This window comes from Dasypus novemcinctus, chromosome 20 (genome assembly GCF_030445035.2).
Source record: "Dasypus novemcinctus isolate mDasNov1 chromosome 20, mDasNov1.1.hap2, whole genome shotgun sequence".
Taxonomy (NCBI): domain Eukaryota; kingdom Metazoa; phylum Chordata; class Mammalia; order Cingulata; family Dasypodidae; genus Dasypus; species Dasypus novemcinctus.
Genome location: NC_080692.1, coordinates 17057226 through 17077237, shown reverse-complemented (window position 1 = coordinate 17077237; position 20012 = coordinate 17057226). Strand labels below are relative to the sequence as shown.

The 20012-nt window shown below is 49.7% G+C and overlaps 1 protein-coding gene across 8 annotated transcripts in view; it reads right to left on the bottom strand.

Moving 5' to 3' along the window:
* Nucleotides 1-20012, bottom strand: part of BID (BH3 interacting domain death agonist) — a 52323-nt gene that overhangs the window by 1842 nt on the left and 30469 nt on the right. For 7 of the 8 annotated variants that reach the window (XM_004456774.5, XM_012524512.4, XM_004456777.5 and 4 more), the window contains exons 3-6: nucleotides 10695-10908; nucleotides 8846-8896; nucleotides 4559-4698; nucleotides 3090-3302 (exon numbers count right to left, since the gene is read on the bottom strand). In XM_004456774.5, coding sequence (XP_004456831.2) covers nucleotides 3090-3302; nucleotides 4559-4698; nucleotides 8846-8896; nucleotides 10695-10908 — 618 coding nt within the window. The remainder of the gene's footprint in view (nucleotides 1-3089; nucleotides 3303-4558; nucleotides 4699-8845; nucleotides 8897-10694; nucleotides 10909-20012) is intronic. The other variant, XM_058282481.2, reaches the window with a different exon arrangement.

Below are 20012 nucleotides of genomic sequence, written 5' to 3'. Positions count from 1 at the left end.
AAGCGGACACAGAAGAACACACAGAATATGGACACAGAGACAATGGGGGGGGGGAGGGATAAATAAAAAAATCTTAAAAAAAAAAAAAGATTAAAAAATTACTAGAAATATTAAGAGGCTAGCCACTTTAAAATGAATAAAGTTTGAGTAATATTTTTGATCTGTCATAAAAATCCCAAACATTCACTAATATTTTCAAATTTACAGATAAGGTAATAGCCACTTAACTTTATTTGGTCTAAGAAACCTGAAGCACAATGATTGTGTGGCCCTTCTTGGGCAGCATCATGAAAACTGAATTTTAATACCCTGTTAATACTATTCTGGGAAAGATTTTAGATAGCCACCCCTGCCCCCTGCCCCCAGTCCCCTTTTCTGACTATTCCTTTTGATGTCTTTCCCCATCATCCTTGATAAGCATGTTTTCAAAAGTTGAAATTACACTTATTCTAGTTAGAAAGTGAAGTTGAGAGCAGAATAGTGAAGCTCAGCTTCGGTCCCTTAGCCACTGTCACATTCTGCATGTTCCTACCATACTATTTGGATTCTGTCAGTAGTGTGAACTAAGCCTTTACCTCCCCTCTCGTGCTACCAAAAATAAAGTTGGTTCAAGATGGCGAAGTGAGATGCTTCAGGGCTCTGTCCACCCACAGAAGGTTTGACCAGCAAGAAGAACTGACAGAAGAAAACAGCCCCAGAAAACAGTTAAAGGACCGCAGCAACAAGGTAAGCACTCAGTCAAGAAAAAGGCTATTGAAAAGCAATAGGATGTCATGACACCCTGGCTGGCCCTTCCCCATCCTCCCACTGGCACAGCACGGAGCCGGGCCACGCTCCAGTGCGGCACCTGGTTCTGGTGGTAGAGGGAGCAGGGCAATAACCCTCGTGTACTACTGGGTGTCTGGCCCAAGCTGTCTGCTGGTGGCCTAAGGGACTCGCTGTCTCAGAACTTGCTCTGCGTGTAGAAAGCTGCTCACTGAGCTCTCCTCCAAACTGCTGTGGAGCAACAGTCAGGTCAGCGGGGCCTGGAGCAAGAGCTGGCTGTCTGTGGGACATCCCAGTGCAGTGCCCGGGTCGGCGGAAACTCTCCTGCAGGGAGGGGATATTTGGAACCGTGTAACCAAAGGAATTCCTAGCGCCATATGCACAAGCCCAAGAAAAGACACGTGCACAAAAAAGATCTTGGCAGCCCTTATGCTTTGTTCTGGAGCTATTCCCTAAATGTAAGGTATAGATAAGCCCTGAGCACTTGTGCAGGCCAATGTGCAGAGACTGGAAAAGGCCTCTTCTTTTTTCCCTTCATTTTATATTTGTTAGCTTCTGGTAGTAAAGGAAAACTTGGTCATAATAATAACTAGATAGAAGCTTAAGGAATAGATGCCACAAAATCTAAATTCCAGCAGTAACATTAAAATATCAAAAGGTCCAGGTTTAACAGAAGGTTACAAAACACGCAAAGAAACAAAAATCCAAACAAAAAGGAAAAGATGAAAGCACGAGAAACCTTCAATGAGAGGAACCAGACCTGGGACACTCCAGACAAAAACTTAAACATCATGCTCAAAGAGCTAAAGGAAATCAGGGAAATAATAGATGAACAAAAAGAATTCAATTATGAAAAGTTAACAGCTGAAAACCACAGTAAAAAAAAAAATTTATTTTCTAGAGGATGAAGTGCCTGCGGGACCTATGGGCACCATCAAGTGTCCAGGACACACTGCTAAGAGTCCAGAAAGGAAGAAAAAAGGGTAGAGAGAATTTTTTTAAAAAAGGGCTAAAAACTTCCCAAGTTTAACGAAAAAGATGAATATACATATCCAAGATGCTCAACAAACTCCAAACAGGATAAATCCAAATAGGCCCATGCCACAGCATTTTATATGCAAACTGTCAAGCACCAAAGACAGAATTCTGACAGCCACAGAGAGAAGCAGTATGTCACGTACAAGGGAGCCTCAATAAATTAAGTAAAAACACAGAAGAGCGCGCAGCAAATGGACACAGAGCAGACAGCAAGCAAGCCACAAGGCGGAGGGGAAATTAAATAATAAAGGTAGGGGAATGGAGGGGTATTGGAACATAGTTTGTAGGTTTTACTGAAGTTAAGTTGGTATCAAAGCAAATGAGATCAGATTTGTTATAGAGTTTGGATGTTAAGTTTAAGCCCCATGGTAGGTACAAAGAAAATAACTAGAAAATACGTAAGCTCAAAGAGACAGAAATTAAAGTACAGAAAGTCAGTGTCAAGGTGTGGAGGGTGGGGGAATGGGGAGTGAATCCATAATGGGTACAGGGTTTCTGTTTGGGGAGATGGGAAAGTTTTAGTAACGAAAGGTGGTGAGGTGCCACAAGATTGCGAATGTGTGCTTAGGAACAGCTGAGATGGGAAAGTTTATTGTATATTATGTTCCCACAATTAGGAAAAAACAAACGTGACGAGATAGTGACAATTAAATGCAATACATAATCCTGGACAGGATCTAGCAAGAGAAGAAGAAAAGCTCAAATACTGGGGCATATGAAAAAATTGGAATATAGACTATAAGCTTTATATCAACGTCACTTAAATTCCTTAAACTTGCTAACTACTTAAGGTGGTTACATGAGTGAATATCCGGGTACTCAGAAAATGTACATGGCAGTATTAAGGGTTCAGGGTTTAAGGAGTATGATGTAGACCACCTACTCTCAAGTTTTCAGAAAACGGGCAGATCAACAAACAATGATATGGCAAATGTGGCAGAATGTTCAAATTGGTGGATCTGGGCTTTTAGAGGATGGGAAAAGAATGCTGTATTCTTTGCTTGTGTTGTTTTTGTAACCATCTTATGAGGTTGAACGTATTTCAAAATAAAAGATTAAAATAAATGATCAGAGCGGATAAGGCTCAAAAAGAGGCGCTCGTTTTCACCTTCTACTACGTAACTTTCTCATGAAAGCAAAACCAAGCCATTTGTGAGCAGGAAAAAGGTTTGTGGCAACTTTCTTGTGACTTGGCCTCCAGAGGAGGGTGGGGGGCAGGGGTGAAAGCAGCTGTGCGGGTGCTGCGGGGAGAACCAGGAAGCCTTGGGGAGAGCACTGGGCCTTACGTTTCTGGTTAGGTGCCTCACATAGGCGAGCAGGTTCTGGTTGATAAAGTTCACAGTAGTGCGAAAGACATCCCGGAGCAAGGACGGTGTGTGATCAGCCACCTTTTTGGCCAAGAGCATGGCCAGCATCAGCATGGTCTTCTCCTCCGCCATGTCCTGGGGGAACGTCTGCATCACCTGCTGCAGGGCAGCGGCCAGGTGCTCCCTCCTCTCCTGTACGGGGTAGAACCAGAAGGGCCCCGCAGGAGGCAGTTTACTAATATTCTTTCTTCGTAAAGGAAAAACTGTCCCAAACAGCCCCCCAATGGGAAGTGTGAAAAGTGTTTTTGACTTAGCTAAGGAGGTTGGGCAGAGGGAGCGAGAAGCAATTTAGTTGTAGAGGCAGTGGGAAGAGAAGACGGGGTCACTCCCTGGGATGTGTACCCACACAGGACGCTAATGCACAGACACTTAAGCCATGCCTGCCCGAGGCATTTAAAGATCAAGAACAGTTCACTGCCCAAAAGGTCTTTCTCCCTCCTTCCTGGAGCAGACTAGCTGAGGGGAGGGAGATAAGGGGGCCGCATGCTACATTGCCACCTACGAGGTAGAGGCAGGCCACAGCCCATTAGACCTGACAGGACCTTTAGGCTTATCACCTCCCACACAAAATTAAGGAGAAGTTAACGCAGTGGGGGAGAGGTCCCAGGCAGAGGATGGCTGGATGTCCATATATTCTCTGCTGCTATAGAATGTCAGGTGAGGAGAGAGGACTGGAAGGGAGACAAACCTTCCCAGAGGACAGGCTCGACCTGGCTGAACCTTACAGGATGAACAGATTTACAGGTGGTGAGTGGGCATCTGTGTTTTCAGCTGGTAGAACCGAAAAAGAGAGCTTCTCTGAATTCCTGTAGCAACAGGCATTTATTTGACAGACTTGGGGTATCGAGTTCTCTAAGTCTCTTCAGGAAGGCCACTATGCCTTGGACTTCTCTAGATCTCCCAGTGCCCAGCAGATGGTAGAAACTCTGTAAACATTTGTATATTGACTGACTACAACCATGAAGCCCGAGTGTCTAGCTAAAATGTTGCTTTTCTTGTCACACCTGGGTGAGTGACAAAGTTCTCCAGTGGCATCTTTATACAACTCCCTGAAACTGGAAAAAAAAAAAGAATAACATTTATCTCTGGAAGAGTCCTATTTTGCTAACAATCATTTGAAGCCTTTACCCTGAACTCTTGACTCTGACTTAAGGTTGGGGGGGTCCGAAGTGTAAACTTGCTCTTCTGAAAGACTCTGGAACCCTGTTCTGGCTCCATTTCCAATTCTTTTGTCGAAGACCCCTGAGCCCCGGACCTGACCGTCGTGGGCTGAGTCGCCCCACCAGACCCTGAGCCAGGTCCGAGCTCGCTGGTTCAAGGGACAAGCGGGGGGACCCCCGGGCTTTTCACGTACTCCAGAAGGGGCGCGACGAGCGTCCTGCCCTCACCTCCTCTGACAGGTTCACATTCCTGAACTGCAGCGCCAGGTTATTCACCAGCCCCGGGTGGATGCTGCTCTCCATGCTGTCCCCTACTTCGGCGAGACGCCTGGCGATGTTCTGGATGATTTCCTCTTGACGCTGAGAGTCTGAAGGTCAGGCAAGGGCAGGAGAGACAAGGTGGCCTCAGACGAGGGCCTTGTCACACCCTCGCTCCTCTCTACCCCACCCCAGAAAAAGGAAAGGATTCCACTTCAGCTGACCCCCACAGCAGATATAGTGGCCCCATCGAGCGTGTGCCCCGCTCAGAGCCCTGGGGTGAAGACCTGGGGAGCAGCAGTCGGGAGGCAGAGGCAGGGAGGACAGCCTCAGGGAACAGAAAACAGCAGGTCTCCGCCCTGACTGCAGATCCCGCCTCTGCCCACAGGAGGGCGCCCGAGGCACGGACCAGGTGGCAGGCGGCCAGTGCCGGATCCCGGGGCCCTGCGATGGGACTGTTAGAACCCACCGCCACCCTTCCCAGCCTTTGCACTTTCCTCCCCCACCGTCCTCCCGGGGCCGCCGTGCCGGTCACGCCGTCCCTAACCCTCTCTCAGGACCACCTGAGTCTTCACTCTGACCCAGGAGGCCCCACCCAGTCCGCCCCAGCTCTAACGGGGGCTTCCTCTTGCCCGGAACGCCCTTCTCCCGCTACACTGTCTCTCCACTGCCTGGTCCTTCTACCTGGACCCCTTTGCCCCTCCTCACGCTTGATCTTCAGCCACACTCTCAGGGAGCCCCAGGTGGATACCCACCTTCCAAGGCCAGGATCCTGTCGCCTCTCTTCTTTTGCTCCCCCGGCACTAACTACAGAGACGAGATTTCACCAGTTTATGTTACTTGGCTGGCTCCTCTGCCAGAACGTAAGCTTCATGGAAGCCAGGGTCCTTCCATTTGTTTCATTAACTACCAAACACCCAGCATCTAAAACCATGCATGGCACACAGCAGATGCTCAGAAAACAACTGCACGAGTGAGTGAATGCAGAAGATGTGAGGGAGTGCAGTACCTACATTCTACTACGCATTCGATAAATGCTGCTGCCTCTTGTTCATTCTCCTGTTAAATCTGATAACTTTTTTCTGTGCTTTCAACTCCCTTCTGGCTTATTCACCCAAGATAGAAATTTTATCTCACCTTGGCCTTCGCCCTGCTGTAGCAGCCCTGCCTCACAGGGCTGGGACAGCTGCCTCCCCTGTCTCCCTACCACCACCCTGGCGTGGCTTTCCACCACCTCTCATTGCCATCATCTCCTTTTTTTTTTTTATTTCTCTCCCCTTCCCCTCCCACCCCAGTTGTCTGTTCTCTGTGTCTATTTGCTGCGTCGTCTTCTTTGTCCGCTTCTGTTGTTGTCAGCAGCACGGGACTCTGTGTCTCTTTTTGTCGCGTCATCTTGCTGTGTCAGCTCTCCGTGTGTGCGGCACCATTCCTGGGCAGGCTGCACTTTCTTTTGCGCTGGGCGGCTCTCCTTACGGGTGCACTCCTTGCGCGTGGGGCTCCCCTACGTGGGGGACACCCCTGCGTGGCACGGCACTCCTTGCGCGCATCAGCACTGCGCATGGGCCAGCTCCACACGGGTCAAGGAGGCCCGGGGTTTGAACCGCGGACCTCCCATGTGGTAGACGGACGCCCTAACCACTGGGCCAAGTCCGCTTCCCGCCATCATCTCCTAACCCACTCCTGCTCCCACTCTGCCCTCCAGAACCATTCTCCACTCTCCACTTCTCAGAGCCGGGACCCAGATGAGACCCGCAGCTGAAGTGTGAGACTGAAGAGGGCAGGGGACCGAGGGCGACGGCCCGGGGAGTGCCTCCTCCTCAAATTTGGCGCCCAAGGCTCACATCTGTCTCCCTCTCTCCCGGCCATGATGCTTCTACATAGACGTCACTGACCTGCTCAAATTCAAATGCTCCCCTCTGCTTAAGTGATGAGCCACGGCCCAGCCTCAACCAACCCTCAGCTGCCACTGTTCCCTTCAAATGTTCCAGCCAAACCTGACTATTGACTGCAGGCTCGGGGCTTTCCCGACTTCAGGACTTTGCTCAGCCTTCAGGGCCCAGCTCGACTGCAGGTGCAGCCACGAAGCTGATCCTCCACATGGCGAAAAGCCACCTCCTCCTCCTGCTCGCCCTCACAGCCCAGAATCTGCACCCACATGCTTCCTTCACCTGTCCACCTCTTTCCAGTTACGTGTGCACGTTCTTCTCTCCCCTCCTAGGAGGGGTGCTCGGCGGCACTGGGATTCAGGTCTGGTTTGTCCGTGTCCAGTTGGTGAATGAACTCAGTGACACCGAGGTGCCCCAAGCTCCTGTTCTGCCCTCCCCCCACCCCCCGTTTTCTCAGGTGCTGGGTCTGCAGCCTGTTACCTACAGGGGAGGTAGGCTAAGCCGACAACCCCAGGAGCACTTCTGCAAATGCCACTGGGTCAAGCCGGGCTGGAAGGACAAAGGAGAGTGTGGAGAAGAGCGGGAGGGCCGCCCGGGCGCCGCGTCCCGACAGCGCGGCTCTGCTTGCCCCAGCAGCGCCTCCCACGGCAAGCCGGTCCACCTCCCACCCTCGTCCTAGAGCCTTTCCACGGGGGCCGCGCAGTGCCGGGCACGCGCTCCAGTTCAGGCCGAGCAGAAGGCACGCTGGCTGGCTCCCAGCAAGGGAGCGTTTTTGGCACGTCCTGGCAAAGGGAGAGCCTCTGCCACCTCCCCCTGCCCCTCCCAGGGCAGGGCTGGAGGCCAGATGGCTGGGGGGCTGTGTGCCCCCAGGGTCACCAGAGGGCAGTGCAGCCTTCCACGCCAGGACAACCCAGGGCAGCTCAGCGGGCCTGCGCCCACCCGAGCCCCGGGGGTGGCCCTAGGCTTTTCCGGCAGTGATTCTAACCCGGGCGCACATCAGAAACACCCCCGGAGGCCCCGCCCTGGGACATCCTGACTCTGGCAGCGAGTGGAGTCCAGCGCCTGTGTCTCCCGAGATTCCTCCTGACACCGTCGCGGTGCGCCTCGCTGACCCGCCGTCCGGCCAGCTCTAGGTGGAGAAGCCCAGCGGCCCGCCGGCCTGCGCCCTGCCCTCGCCCTGCCCTCGCCCTGCCCTCGCCCTGCCCTCGCGCGGACAGCCTGTGCCCAGAGAGCACTGGTGGCAGAGGAGTCAGAAGAGGGCTGGGGGGAGCGCCCAGGGATCAGGGTCAGGAAGGGTCAAGTCTGCAAACCAGTGTGGCTACAGCCCCACCCGCAGGACCAGCACCCACAGGGCCAGCACCCTGAAGGACCGGCACCCGCAGGACCAACCCTACAGGACCAGCACCCGCAGGACCGGCACCCGCAGGACCAACCCTACAGGACCAGCACCCGCAGGACCGGCACCCGCAGGACCGGCACCCACATGGCCAGCACCCTGAAGGACCGGCACCCACAGGGCCGGCACCCTGAAGGACCAGCTCCCACAGGACCAGCACCTGTAGGACCAGCACCCGCAGGACCAGCACCTGTAGGACCAGCACCCGCAGGACCAGCACCCGTAGGACCAGCACCCACAGGACCAGCACCCGCAGGATCGGCACCCCACAGGACCGACACCCTGAAGGACCAGCACCCTGTAGAATCAGCACCTGCAGGACCAGCACCCCATAGGACTGGCACCCGCAACACCGGCACCCACAGGACCGGCACCAGTAGGACCGGCACCCGCAGGACCGGCACCCATAGGACTGGCACCCGCAGGACCGGCACCCGCAGGACCGGCACCCGCAGGACCGGCACCCATAGGACTGGCACCCGCAGGACCGGCACCCATAGGACTGGCACCCGCAGGACCGGCACCCTGAAGGACCAGCACCCTGAAAGACCAGTACCCGCAGGACCAGCACCCTGAAGGACCAGCACCAGTAGGACCAGCACCTGCAGGACCAGCACCCTGAAAGACCAGCACCCGCAGGACCGGCACCCCACAGGACCGACACCCTGAAGGACCAGCACCCTGTAGAATCAGCACCCGCAGGACCAGCACCTCGTAGGAGCAGCACCCGCAGGACCAGCACCCCGTAGGAGCAGCACCCACAGGACCAGCACCCTGTAGAATCAGCACCCACAGGACCAGCACCCCGTAGGAGCAGCACCCACAGGACCAGCACCCTGTAGAATCAGCACCCACAGGACCAGCACCCCGTAGGAGCAGCACCCGCAGGACCAGCACCCCATAGGAGCAGCACCCACAGGACCAGCAGCCTGACTCCACGCCTGGCCCCGTGTCCGGCTCTGCCGTCCCACTGACCTGACATTTGGGGCGAGTCATTTACCCTTCTCTGGACCTCAGTTTCCTCATCTGGAAATGAAGTTTGGAATATTTTAATGCTACAGTTATCTTCTAGGTAATCAAAAGTTAATAGTAAATATGAAAGTAAAAGGGTGAGGCACTATACTGATGCAAAGGATTATCACAAAGAAACCGAGCGGATTTCAGTCGCTTTGAAATCACAGCAATGCAACTGGAAAAAGACCCTCCCAAAGGGGGAGTGGGTAAAGACAAACGAGTTTATGTGGCTAAGGGACTCCAAAGTGACGTGGGAGGTCACTCCAGAGGTCACGCTTAGGCACGGCTCGGCAGCACCTCACTGGCGGCCACAGTAAACAGTGCCTCCAACAGCAGGGCTGCTGAGGGCTCTGGAGACACCCAGGACTATGGGCAGGGCGGACAGCTCGGGAGTCGGTGCCCTGCCAGTGGGCCCTACTTGGGAATTCGTGGAATTCATGCTCCCCCGTGTGACAGAGTTGGGTTTAGTTGTGGTTTCCCCACACAAGGCTCTTCCGCCCCTTCTAATTGAACCTCGAGTTGGTAGGTGTACGCCCCAGAGACTTAAATCTTTGGGCTCTCCATGTGCCAGCTGAGCCCTGAATCTCAGCAGAGTTGCAGCACCTACTCTCCAGTTCACTAGACTCACCCAGGACAACTAACGAGGAGATGATGATGGGCAATAACCATCTCAAGGAACAGAGAGAGTCTGCAACTACAAGCAAGATAGTTCCACTCATCTGCCCCACGGGATCTAAGCCCCCTCTCAATTAGAGGTGGAGTGGGCATCACCATCCCAGAATAATCAGGACTGGGGAATAAACAATGGACTCAAGTAGGGTTACTGGTATTTTACTATAGACTTACTGTGGTTCTAGCAATGGAAGAACTTTTATCATTGATGTGGAGGCAGTGGCCACCAGAGGTTCTCAGGGGAGGGAGAGGGAAGAATAGGTGTAATTTGGGACATTTTCGGGACTTGGGAATTGCCCTGAATGACACTGCAGTGACAGATACAGGCCATTATATATTTTGTCATAACTTACAAGACTGTGCAGAAGAGAGTAAACTACAATGTGAACTATGATCCAAGCTCAGTGGCCATGCTCCAAAATGTGCTCACCAACTGTAACAAACGCACCTCACTAATGAAGGATGTCGTCGATGTGAGGGAATGTGGGAGGCCTAGGGACTGAGACTATGTGAATTCCCTATATTTTTTATGTAACCTTTATATAATCTAAGATTCTTAAAAAATAAAAATAAAGTATATTAAAAAAAAAAAAAAAGGAATCCAGTCAGACCTGGTCAAGACGGAAGGGGAGGGGACTGTGTTAGCAGAAGCACTGATGGGGCTTTTCTCAGGCCTGGTCATACCCCAGACTGATGGAGTCTGAATCTCTGGGGACGGGACCTCACACCAGTATTTCCTAAAGCTCCCCCAGGTCCCTACAATGATACACTCCTGAACTTGAGAACTCGGGTTACATAATCGAGGTCAGTGGTTCCCAAACATTGGTTGCAACGGGATCATTTGTTACTGTTCAATACTGGACCCGAGAGTAGAATCAGGACCAGCAGTACATGGGGGAGATTTGGCTTGTCAGAAGGGAAGAACTTTCTAAGAGTCATCCAAATGGTAGGTAATGAGTTCAGCATCACTGGAAGTAATCAAGTACAGACCAAACCACCACTGACCCAGATGAAACTACCGAGGTGGAGGCTGGGCCTAAGGGGGCCTAAGGTCCCTTCCAGCCCCGGGGCGCCCTAAATGTCACCAACGACAGCAAAGTCCCGACTGGGGGCCGAAGAGGCTGGCCCGGACGCTCACCTGCCTCTCTTCTCCCCCGGGAGAAGTTACTGGACCTGTTGCCGTCCGTCTGCAGCTCGTCGTCATAGTCCTCCCACAGGTGAGCCGGCACGGGAAGTTCATGGCCCAACACCTCCAGCTCTTTGTGGAATTTATAGTTGGAGCAGTTTTGCAGGAAGCCAAACACCAGCAAGTCTGTGATGTACTCATCCTGCAAGCCCGCACCGTTGCTGACCTGCGGGGGAAGGAGAGTCAGGGCGTAGTGGGGGAACACGGTGCAGGGCCAGACGCCCTTCCCACACCTGCAAGCAGGGCGCCAGGGCCCAGCCTGGCCTGTGCAGCCTCACCGGCCAGAGGGCTCCAAGTCCCCCGGGGGTCTCTGCTCGGAGGGCAAGGCACCCGCTGTGAACACCACCCACAGATCCCGAGGAGGAAGCTCCGGTTCTGCAGAGCAAGCCCCTGGCAGGGCACGAAGGTCCACCGCCTGGGGACGGTCTGGTAATTAGAAGCTCCTTCTTTCCCATAATCCCCTCTGCTGGGCCAAGTGGCTCTCACAGTTGGTCGGATACAGACTGATTTTCAGTAAACACTGGGTAGTGGTGACCATGGACAGACTCAACGCCTGCCCTTAGGTGGGGCTGGTTGACTTAGGGTGTCTTTGTCCCACCCAACAGGATGACTCCTGCTGTAACCTCAGGCCCCTTCGGCTCTCCATCCCCGCCCAGATAAATGCACAACAAACACACCAAGCTCTCACAGCTCAGTGAAAGAACACGAAAGGCCCACCTCAAACACGATGGCACGGCTCTCGCCCTCCTCAGAGACTTTGAACAACGAGCAAACCCTGGCAGAAACACCTCCCCAAAAGCTCCAGAAGATAGGCAAAGGATCGCAGAAATAGGGCAAAGGCAGACTCAAGAAAACCCCCCCCTGAAAAGTGGTCGGGGGGAGCAGAGGGAGCTCAGTGGCTGAGCACCCGCTTCCCATGCACGAGGTCCAGGTTCAATCCCTAGTACCTCCAAGAAAAATGAAAAATAAAGAAAGGCCTGATAGGGGAAGCGGCTGTGGCTCCACTGTTTGAGCTCACGTCCACCATATGGGAGGCCCTGGGTTCGCGTCGCAGGGCCTCCCTGTGAAGGCAGGCTGGCCAGCGCCTGCAGAGAGCTGACGGCCTGCGCGCCCGCGGAGAGCTGGGGCAGCAAGATGACCCAACAGAGGGAGACAAGCAGACACAGAAGAACGCGCAGCAAATGGACACAGAGAGCAGACAGCAAGCAAGCCACGGGGGGGGGGGGGGGGGGAGGGAAGGGAATAAATAAAATACATCTTAAAAAAAAAAAAATTTTAAAAGGCGGTAGCTCCCATGGCCCAGGACGGACCGTTGCCTCCCCTCTGCGCGGCTCAGCGCCCGCACTCCCAGTCCTGGCTCTGGAGGCGCGGAGGAGCCCGCGCACGTGGTGGGAGCACATGCGCGGTGGGGGCCCGCGGGGCTGAACTGGGACACTGCAGGCTCGCTGTCCCAAGCAGCCTGGAGGACGGTCACGCGGGCTGGGGGCACACGCTGTGCCGGGATCACGAGGAAACGGTTTCCTAGGGAAGAGGGGACAGTCTTAACTGTGTGTGTGTGGGTTTCTCAGGCTACGTGCACATGTGCAAGATAAGCCACGTGTGCAAAAAGTCTCAGGGAAGTCTCCCCACTTTGGCGCTGGCTCTTCCCTAAACTGACTGCATGGATATGCCCCGAAGGCGGTTCTTACACAGGTCAACCTGCAAAGACTCGAAAAGGCTTTTTTTCATTTCTATTAAGGTCCTGGCATTCAAGGAAAGCCATTAGCTAAATACAAGCCTGAGAAACAGATGCCTCGGAGTAAATTCTAGTTATAAGGCATTGAAATAGCAAAATGTCCAGGTTTCAACCAAAGATTACAAAGCATAAAGAGACTTCCGGAAAGATGGCAGACTAGAAAGACAGGGGACTCTCTTCTCCTCCAAAAATATAGCTGGAGGACAGGCTGAAACAGCCTAGAAAAAGATCAGCTAGGGTTGAGGACACCAGGCGACGGCTGGCACTGCCCAGAGGAGAGAGGGACAAGGGAGGGAGACTGCAACTCCAGAAGTGTGAGCTGCAACCAGCAGCCCCTGCTCGGCACCCTTGCCCACAGTAAAGACACTAGAGTTCGCGGGCCTGTGGCTAAAGACAAAGGGGCCTCCAGGGATCTACCACCCCAGCAAAGGGGAGAGATGGACACAGCCTAAGGGTGACTCAGCTTCTGACTCACAAATCTGGCCTGCTGCGTCCCAGGAGCCCTTCCAGGCAGGTGGGGCCTCGCCGCGGGCGCCATTGTTTGCCTTGCGAGGGGCAAGGGGCTACAGATGGATGACCCTCCCAATCTCCCTCTCTACTAACCTGGACTGGTGGTTGAGGACTCAGGGGAGGGGAAATATTTCCTAGCTGGGGGAGGTTTGCATGACAAGGCTCCTAGCCTCGAGACAGGAAGCTCTTTCACACTGATCCAGCCTGTGTAGCAACAAATACACTCAGACCAGGCACTGAACTAAGAGCTGCCAAAGTGCGCCACCAGCTGGCAGACCAAGGAAGTGCATGTGAGAAAATAAAAACTAAGCAGGAGATGCTTTTTCTGGCCTCTAAGCCTCCCTCCCCAAGGCCCTAGGAAGCAAGTCCCCAACCAGTTACCGGGTCCAGTGCCCAGTTCTGAGCAACCAGCAGGGACAATCCTAACAGCCCAGGTCAAGCTAAGAATCAAAGAGCAGTAAGTAGTAACACACAGTCTCCTACCACTAAATCCATACAAAAGATAAAGAAATTGGGCATCTGAGTAAACTATACCCTAATCAGATGCCTAGACATCAGCAAAAATTACAAGCCATGCAATTACAAGACATGGCCCAAGAAAAGGAATATATCAAAGTCCCAGAAGAGACAAGGGATTTGAGAGAACTAATCAGCGAAATGTGCATAAATTTCCAAAATCAAATTAAGGAGGTGAAAGACAATATGGTCAAAGAGATAAAAGATTTATCAAGAAGACACTGAGCGAGCACAAAGAAGAATTTGAAATCCTGATCAGAAAAGTAACAGAGCTCATAGGAATGAAAAGACACAAAGTTGAGATTAAAAAAAAAAAAACACATTAAGGCATACAATATCAGACTCGAAATAAGAGAAGAAAGAATAATTGTTACAGAAGACAGAACAGTTGAAACTGAAGAGAGAAAAGAACAGAAAAAATTGAGCAGGGACACAGAGGTTGTTGAATGACAACACAAAATGCAACATCATATGTGTAATGGGAGTTCCAGAAGGAGAAGAGAAGGGACGAGGGGAAGAAAGAGTATTTGAGGAAATCATAGCTGAAAATTTCCCAATTCTCACGGAAGAAATTAACTCACAAGTACAAGAAGCATACCATACCCTAATCAGGATAAATCTGAATATTCCTACTACTCCAAGACACATACTAATCAGAATGTCAAATGTGAAAGATAAAGAGAGAATTCTCAGAACAGCAAGGGAGAGGCAAACCATCACATACAAGTGACGCCAGTGAGATTAATGCAGATTTCTCTTCAGAAATCATGGAGGCAAGAAGTCAGTGGTATGATACTGAAAGAGAAAAACTGCCAGCTGAGAATTCTTTGTCTAGCAAAATTGTCCTTCAAATATGAAGATGAGTATAAAATATTCACAAACAAAAAAAAACTAAGAGAGTTTGCAAAAAAGAATCCACCTTTGCAGGAAATATTAAAGGAAGCCTAAGACCTGAAAGAAAAAGACAGGAGAAACAGGTTTGAAAAAGATACTTCAAGCAAATAGTAACCAAAAAAGAGCAGGGGTTGGGAAGCAGATTTGGCCCAATAGATAGGACATCCATCTACCACATGGGAGGTCCAAGGTTCAAACCCAGGGCCTCCTGACCCATGTGATGAGCTGGCTCATGCACTTGTGTGATGAGCTGGCCCACGAGCTGATGCGCGCAAAGAGTGCTGTGCCACGAAGGGGTGTTCCCCATGTAGGGGAGACACGTGCAAGGAGTGCACCCCACAAGGAGAGCCACCCAGCGTGAAAAAAGTGCAACCTGCCCAGGAATGGCACTGCACACATGGAGAGCTAATGCAGCAAGATGATGCAATAAAAAGAGACAGATTCCTGGTGCCACTGACAAGAATACAAGCGGACACAGAAGAACACACAGCGAATGGACAGAGAGAGCAGACAACTGGGGGAGGGGGCAGAGGGGAGAGAAATAAATAAAAAATCTTAAAAAAACTATAAATGAATAAATGGAACATCGTTTATCAAAAAAAAAGAGCAGGGGTAGCTATACTAATATCAGACAAAACAGACTTAAAATGCAAAAAAGTTATAAGAGATACAGAAGGTCATATTTGGGACAATCCACCAAGAAGATATAACAGTCATAAACATCTATGCACCTAACCAGGGTGCCCCAAAATACATGAGACAAACTCTTTCAAAACTGAAGGGAGAAAGAGTCATCAATACAATAATTGTTACAGACTTCAACATCCCATTCACATCATTAGATAGAACAACTAGACAGAAGATCTACAAGGAAACAGAGAACTTGAACAATATGATAAACAAGTTAGACCTAACAGAGCATTGCCTCCAAACTCAGCAGGTTATATATTCTTCTCAAGTGCTATGGATCATTCTCCAGGATAGACCACATGTTAGGGCACAATGCAGCTCTCAATAAATATAAAGATTGAAATTATACAAAGCACCTTCTCAGATCATAATGAAATTAAACTGGAAATCAATAATAGACAGGAATAAAGTAAATTTGCAATTGTGTATAGACTGAACAACACACTCCTAAATAATCAGTGGGTCAAAAAAGAAACTGCAAGTGGAATTGGTAAATATATTGATACAAATGAAAACTTATCAAAACTTATGGGATACAGCAAAAGCAGTCTTGAGAGGGAAATTTAGAGCCCTAAATGTCTATATTAAAAAAGAACAAAGAGCTAAACTCAAAGATTTAATGAACAACTAGAGAAACTAGAAAAAGAACAGCAAACCACTCCCAAAACAAGCAGAAGGAAAGAAATAATAAAGATTAGAGCAGAAATAAATGGAATTGAGAACAAAAAAACAGTAGAGAAAATCAACAAAACCAAAAGCTGGCTCTTTAAGAAGATCAATCAAATTGACAAACCCCTAGCTAGACCAACAAAGAAAAAGAGAGAGAAGATGCAAATAAATATAATCAGAAATGAAAGCAGGGAAGTTATGAATGACCCCACAGAAATAAAAAGAATCATAAGAGCATATTATGAGAAACTGTATGCCAACAAACTAGACAACCTAGATTAAAGGGACAAATTTCTAGAAATGCACAAACAACATACACTACAAGACATACAAGAACTTAACAAACTAATCACATTTAAGGAGATTGAATCCATCATCAAAAATCTCCCACAGAAGTGGATGTGGCTCACGTGATTGAGCTTCCATATACCACATGGGAGGACCCGGATTCGATCCCTGGGTCTCCTGGTAAAGGTGTGCCAGGCCCATGCTGCGAGTGACACAGCAAGATGATGACGCATCAAAAAGACACAGGGAGAGTCAAGGTGAGACATGACAGAAACCAAGATTTGAGGGAGCACAAGCAACAGGGTACCTCTCTCCGACATCAGAGGTCCCCAGGATCAAATCCCGGTGAAGCCTAGAGGAGAAAATGAGAGAAGACAAAAAGAAACAGACACAGAAGATCACACAGCAAATAGACACAGAGAGCAAAAACAGCAGGGGGGTGGGGGAGCGGGGAAGGTCTGTGCAACTTTAAAAAATATATAAAAAAATAAAAGTTCCCAGCAAAGAAAAGTCCAGGACCAGATGGCTTCACAGGTGAATTCTACCAAGCATTTCACAAAGAATTAACACCAATCCTGTTTAAAGTCTTCCAATAAAGTGAAGATTAGGGAAAATTGTCCAACACAATTTTGCAGCCAACAATACCCTAATATCAAAGCCAGATAAAGACACTTCAAGAAAAAAAAATTACAGATCTCTCTAATGAATACAGATGCAAAAATTCTCAACAAAACACTTGTAAATCGAATCCAACAGCATATCAGAAGACTTATACATCATGACCAAGTTGGATTTACTCCTGGTATACAAGGCTGGTTCAACATAAGGAAATCAATAAATGTAATAGACCAATTAACCAACTGAAGGAATAAAACCATATGATAATCTCAATCAAAGTAGAAAAGGCATTTGACAAAATCCAGCATCCTTTCTTGATAAAAATACTTCAAAAGATAGGAATAGAAGGAAAATTCCTCAGTATGATAAAAGATATGAAAAACCCACAGCCAACATCACACTCAATGGGGAAAGGTTGAAAACTTTCCCTCTAAGAAGGGGAACAAGACAAGGCTACTCACTGTGACCACTGTTATTCAATATTATATTAGAAGTTCAGGTAGGATAATCAGATGAGGGAAAAAAAAGATTAAAGGCATCCAAACAGGAAAAGAGGAAGTAAAACTCTCACTATTTGCAGATGACATGATCCTGTACTTAGAACATTCTGAAGTATCCATGCAAAGCTACTTGAGCTAATAAATGAGTTCAGCAAAGTAGCAGGATACAAGATCAACATGCAAAAATCAGTAATGTTTTTGTACACTAGTACTAAGCAATCTGAGGAGGAATTGAGGGGGAAAATTCTGTTTACAATAGCAACAAGAAGACTCAAATATCTAGGAATTAAATTTAACCAAAGAAGTACAGGACCTATATGCAGAAAACTACAAACAATGCTAAAAGAAATTTTAACAGACCTAAACAAATGGAAAGACATTCCATGTTCATGCATTGGAAGAATAAATATCACTAAGATGTCAATCTTACCCAAACTGATTTATAGATTCAATGCACTACCAATCAAAATCCCAAGAGCACACTTTACAAAATTAGAAAAGGCCATTACCAAATTCATTTGGAAGGGAAAGTGCACCAAAAAGACCAAAAGCATTCTAAAAAAGAAGAGCGATGTGGGAAGGCATTTCACTGCCTGACCTTGAAACATATTACAAAGCTACAGTGGTCAAAACACCATGGTACTGGGAAGCAGAGTTGGCCCAGAGGTTAGGGCGTCCGTCTACCACATGGGAGGTCCGCGGTTCAAACCTCGGGCCTCCTTGATCTGTGTGGAGCTGGCCCATGCGCAGCGCTGATGCGCGCAAGGAGTGCCGTGCCATCCATGCAGGGGTGTCCCCCACATAGGGGAGCCCCACGCGCAAGGAGTGCGCCCCGTAAGGAGAGCCGCCCAGTGCAAAAGAAAGTGCAGCCTGCCCAGGAATGGAGCCGCACACACGGAGAGCTGACACAGCAATATGACGCAAGATAAAGAAACACAGATTCCCGGTGCCGCTGATAAGGATAGAAGCTGTCACAGAAGAACACACAGTGAATGGACACACAGAGCAGACAACTGGGGGGAAGGAAAGGGGAGAGAAAAAAAAAATCTTTAAAAACAAACAAACAAACAAACCATGGTACTGGCATAAAGACAGACACATCAATGAGTGGAATAGAATTGATAATCCAGAAATAAACCCTCACCTAAACAGTCAACTGGTTTTTGACAAACCTACCAAGTTAATGTTAATGAGACCAAAAAGTCTCTTCAACAAATGGTGCTGGGAGAGCTGGATATTCATAACCAAAAGAATGAAAAAGGACCCCTATCTCACTCCCTATACAAGAATCAACTCAAAATGGATCAAAGACCTAAATGTAAAAGTCAGGACCATAAAACTACTAGAAGAAAATGTAGGGAAACATCTTCAAGACCTTATAGTAGGGAAGCAGACTTGGCCCAGTGGTTGGGGCGTCCGTCTACCACATGGGAGGTCTGCAGTTCAAACCCCGGGCCTCCTTGGTCCGTGTGGAGTAGGCCCATGTACATCAGCACTGCACACAAGGAGTGCCGTGCCACACAGGGGCACATACGCGCCCCACATACACGCAAGGAGTGAACCCCGTAAGGAGAGCCGCCCAGCGCGAAAGAAAGTGCAGCCTGCCCAGGAATGGCACCGCACACATGGAGAGCTGACACAAGATGAAGCAACAAAAAGAAACACAGATTCCTGTGCTGCTGACAACAATAGAAGCGGACAAAGAAGAACACGCAGCAAATGGACACAGAGAGCAGAAAAGAGGGGGCTTGGGGGAGGAAGGGGAGAGAAATAAATAAAAAATAAATCTTAAAAAAAAAAAAGACCTTATAGTAGGGAAGCAGACTTGGCCCAGTGGCTAGGGCGTCCGTCTACCACATGGGAGGTCTGCGGTTCAAACCCCGGGCCTCCTTGACCCATGTGGAGCTGGCCCATGTGCAGTGCTGATGTGCACAAGGAGTGCCCTGCCTCGCAGGGGTGGCCCCCCGCATAGGGAAGCCTCACATGCAAGGAGCGCACCCCCTAAGGAGAGCCACCCAGAGTGAAAGAAAGTGCAGCCTGCCCAGGAATGGTGCCGCACACGCGGAGAACTGACACAGCAACATGACGCAACAAAAAGAAACAGAGATTCCGTGCCGCTGACAACAACAGAAGTGGACAAAAAAAACAAGAACACACAGCAAATGAACACAGAGAACAGACAACCGGGGGAGGGAGGAAGGGGAGAGGAAAAAAAAAAAGATTAAAAAAAAAAAGACCTTATAGTAGGTGGTGGTTTCTTTGACCCTACACCCAAAGCACATGCAACAGAAGGAATAGATAAATGGGACCTCTTCAAAATTAATCACTTTAGCACTTCACAGGACTTTGTCAAAAGGGTGAAAAGGCAGCCAACGCAATGGGAGAAAATATTTGGAAATCACATAGCCAATAAGGGATTAATATCCAGGATATATAAAGATATGTTACAACTCAACAACAAAAAGACAAACGACCCAATTAAAAAATGGACAAAAGACTTAAACAGACATTTGTCCAAAGAAGAAATACAGGGAAGTGGATGCAGCTCAACTGATAGAGCATCCACCTACCATATGGAGGGTCCAGGGTTCGATACCCAGGACCTCCTGACCCGTGTGGTGAGCTGGCCCATGCGCAGTGCTGCTGTGCCACGCAGGGGCGCCCCCCTCCTAGGGGTGCCCCATGTGAAAGGAGTGCGTCCTGCAAGGAGAGCCGCTCCGCGTGAAAAAAGCGCAGCCCGCCCAGGAGTGGCGCTGCACACACGGAGAGGTGATGCAGTATGATGACACAACAAAAAGAGACACAGATTCCCCGTGCCACATGACAAGAATATAAGTGGACACAGAAGAA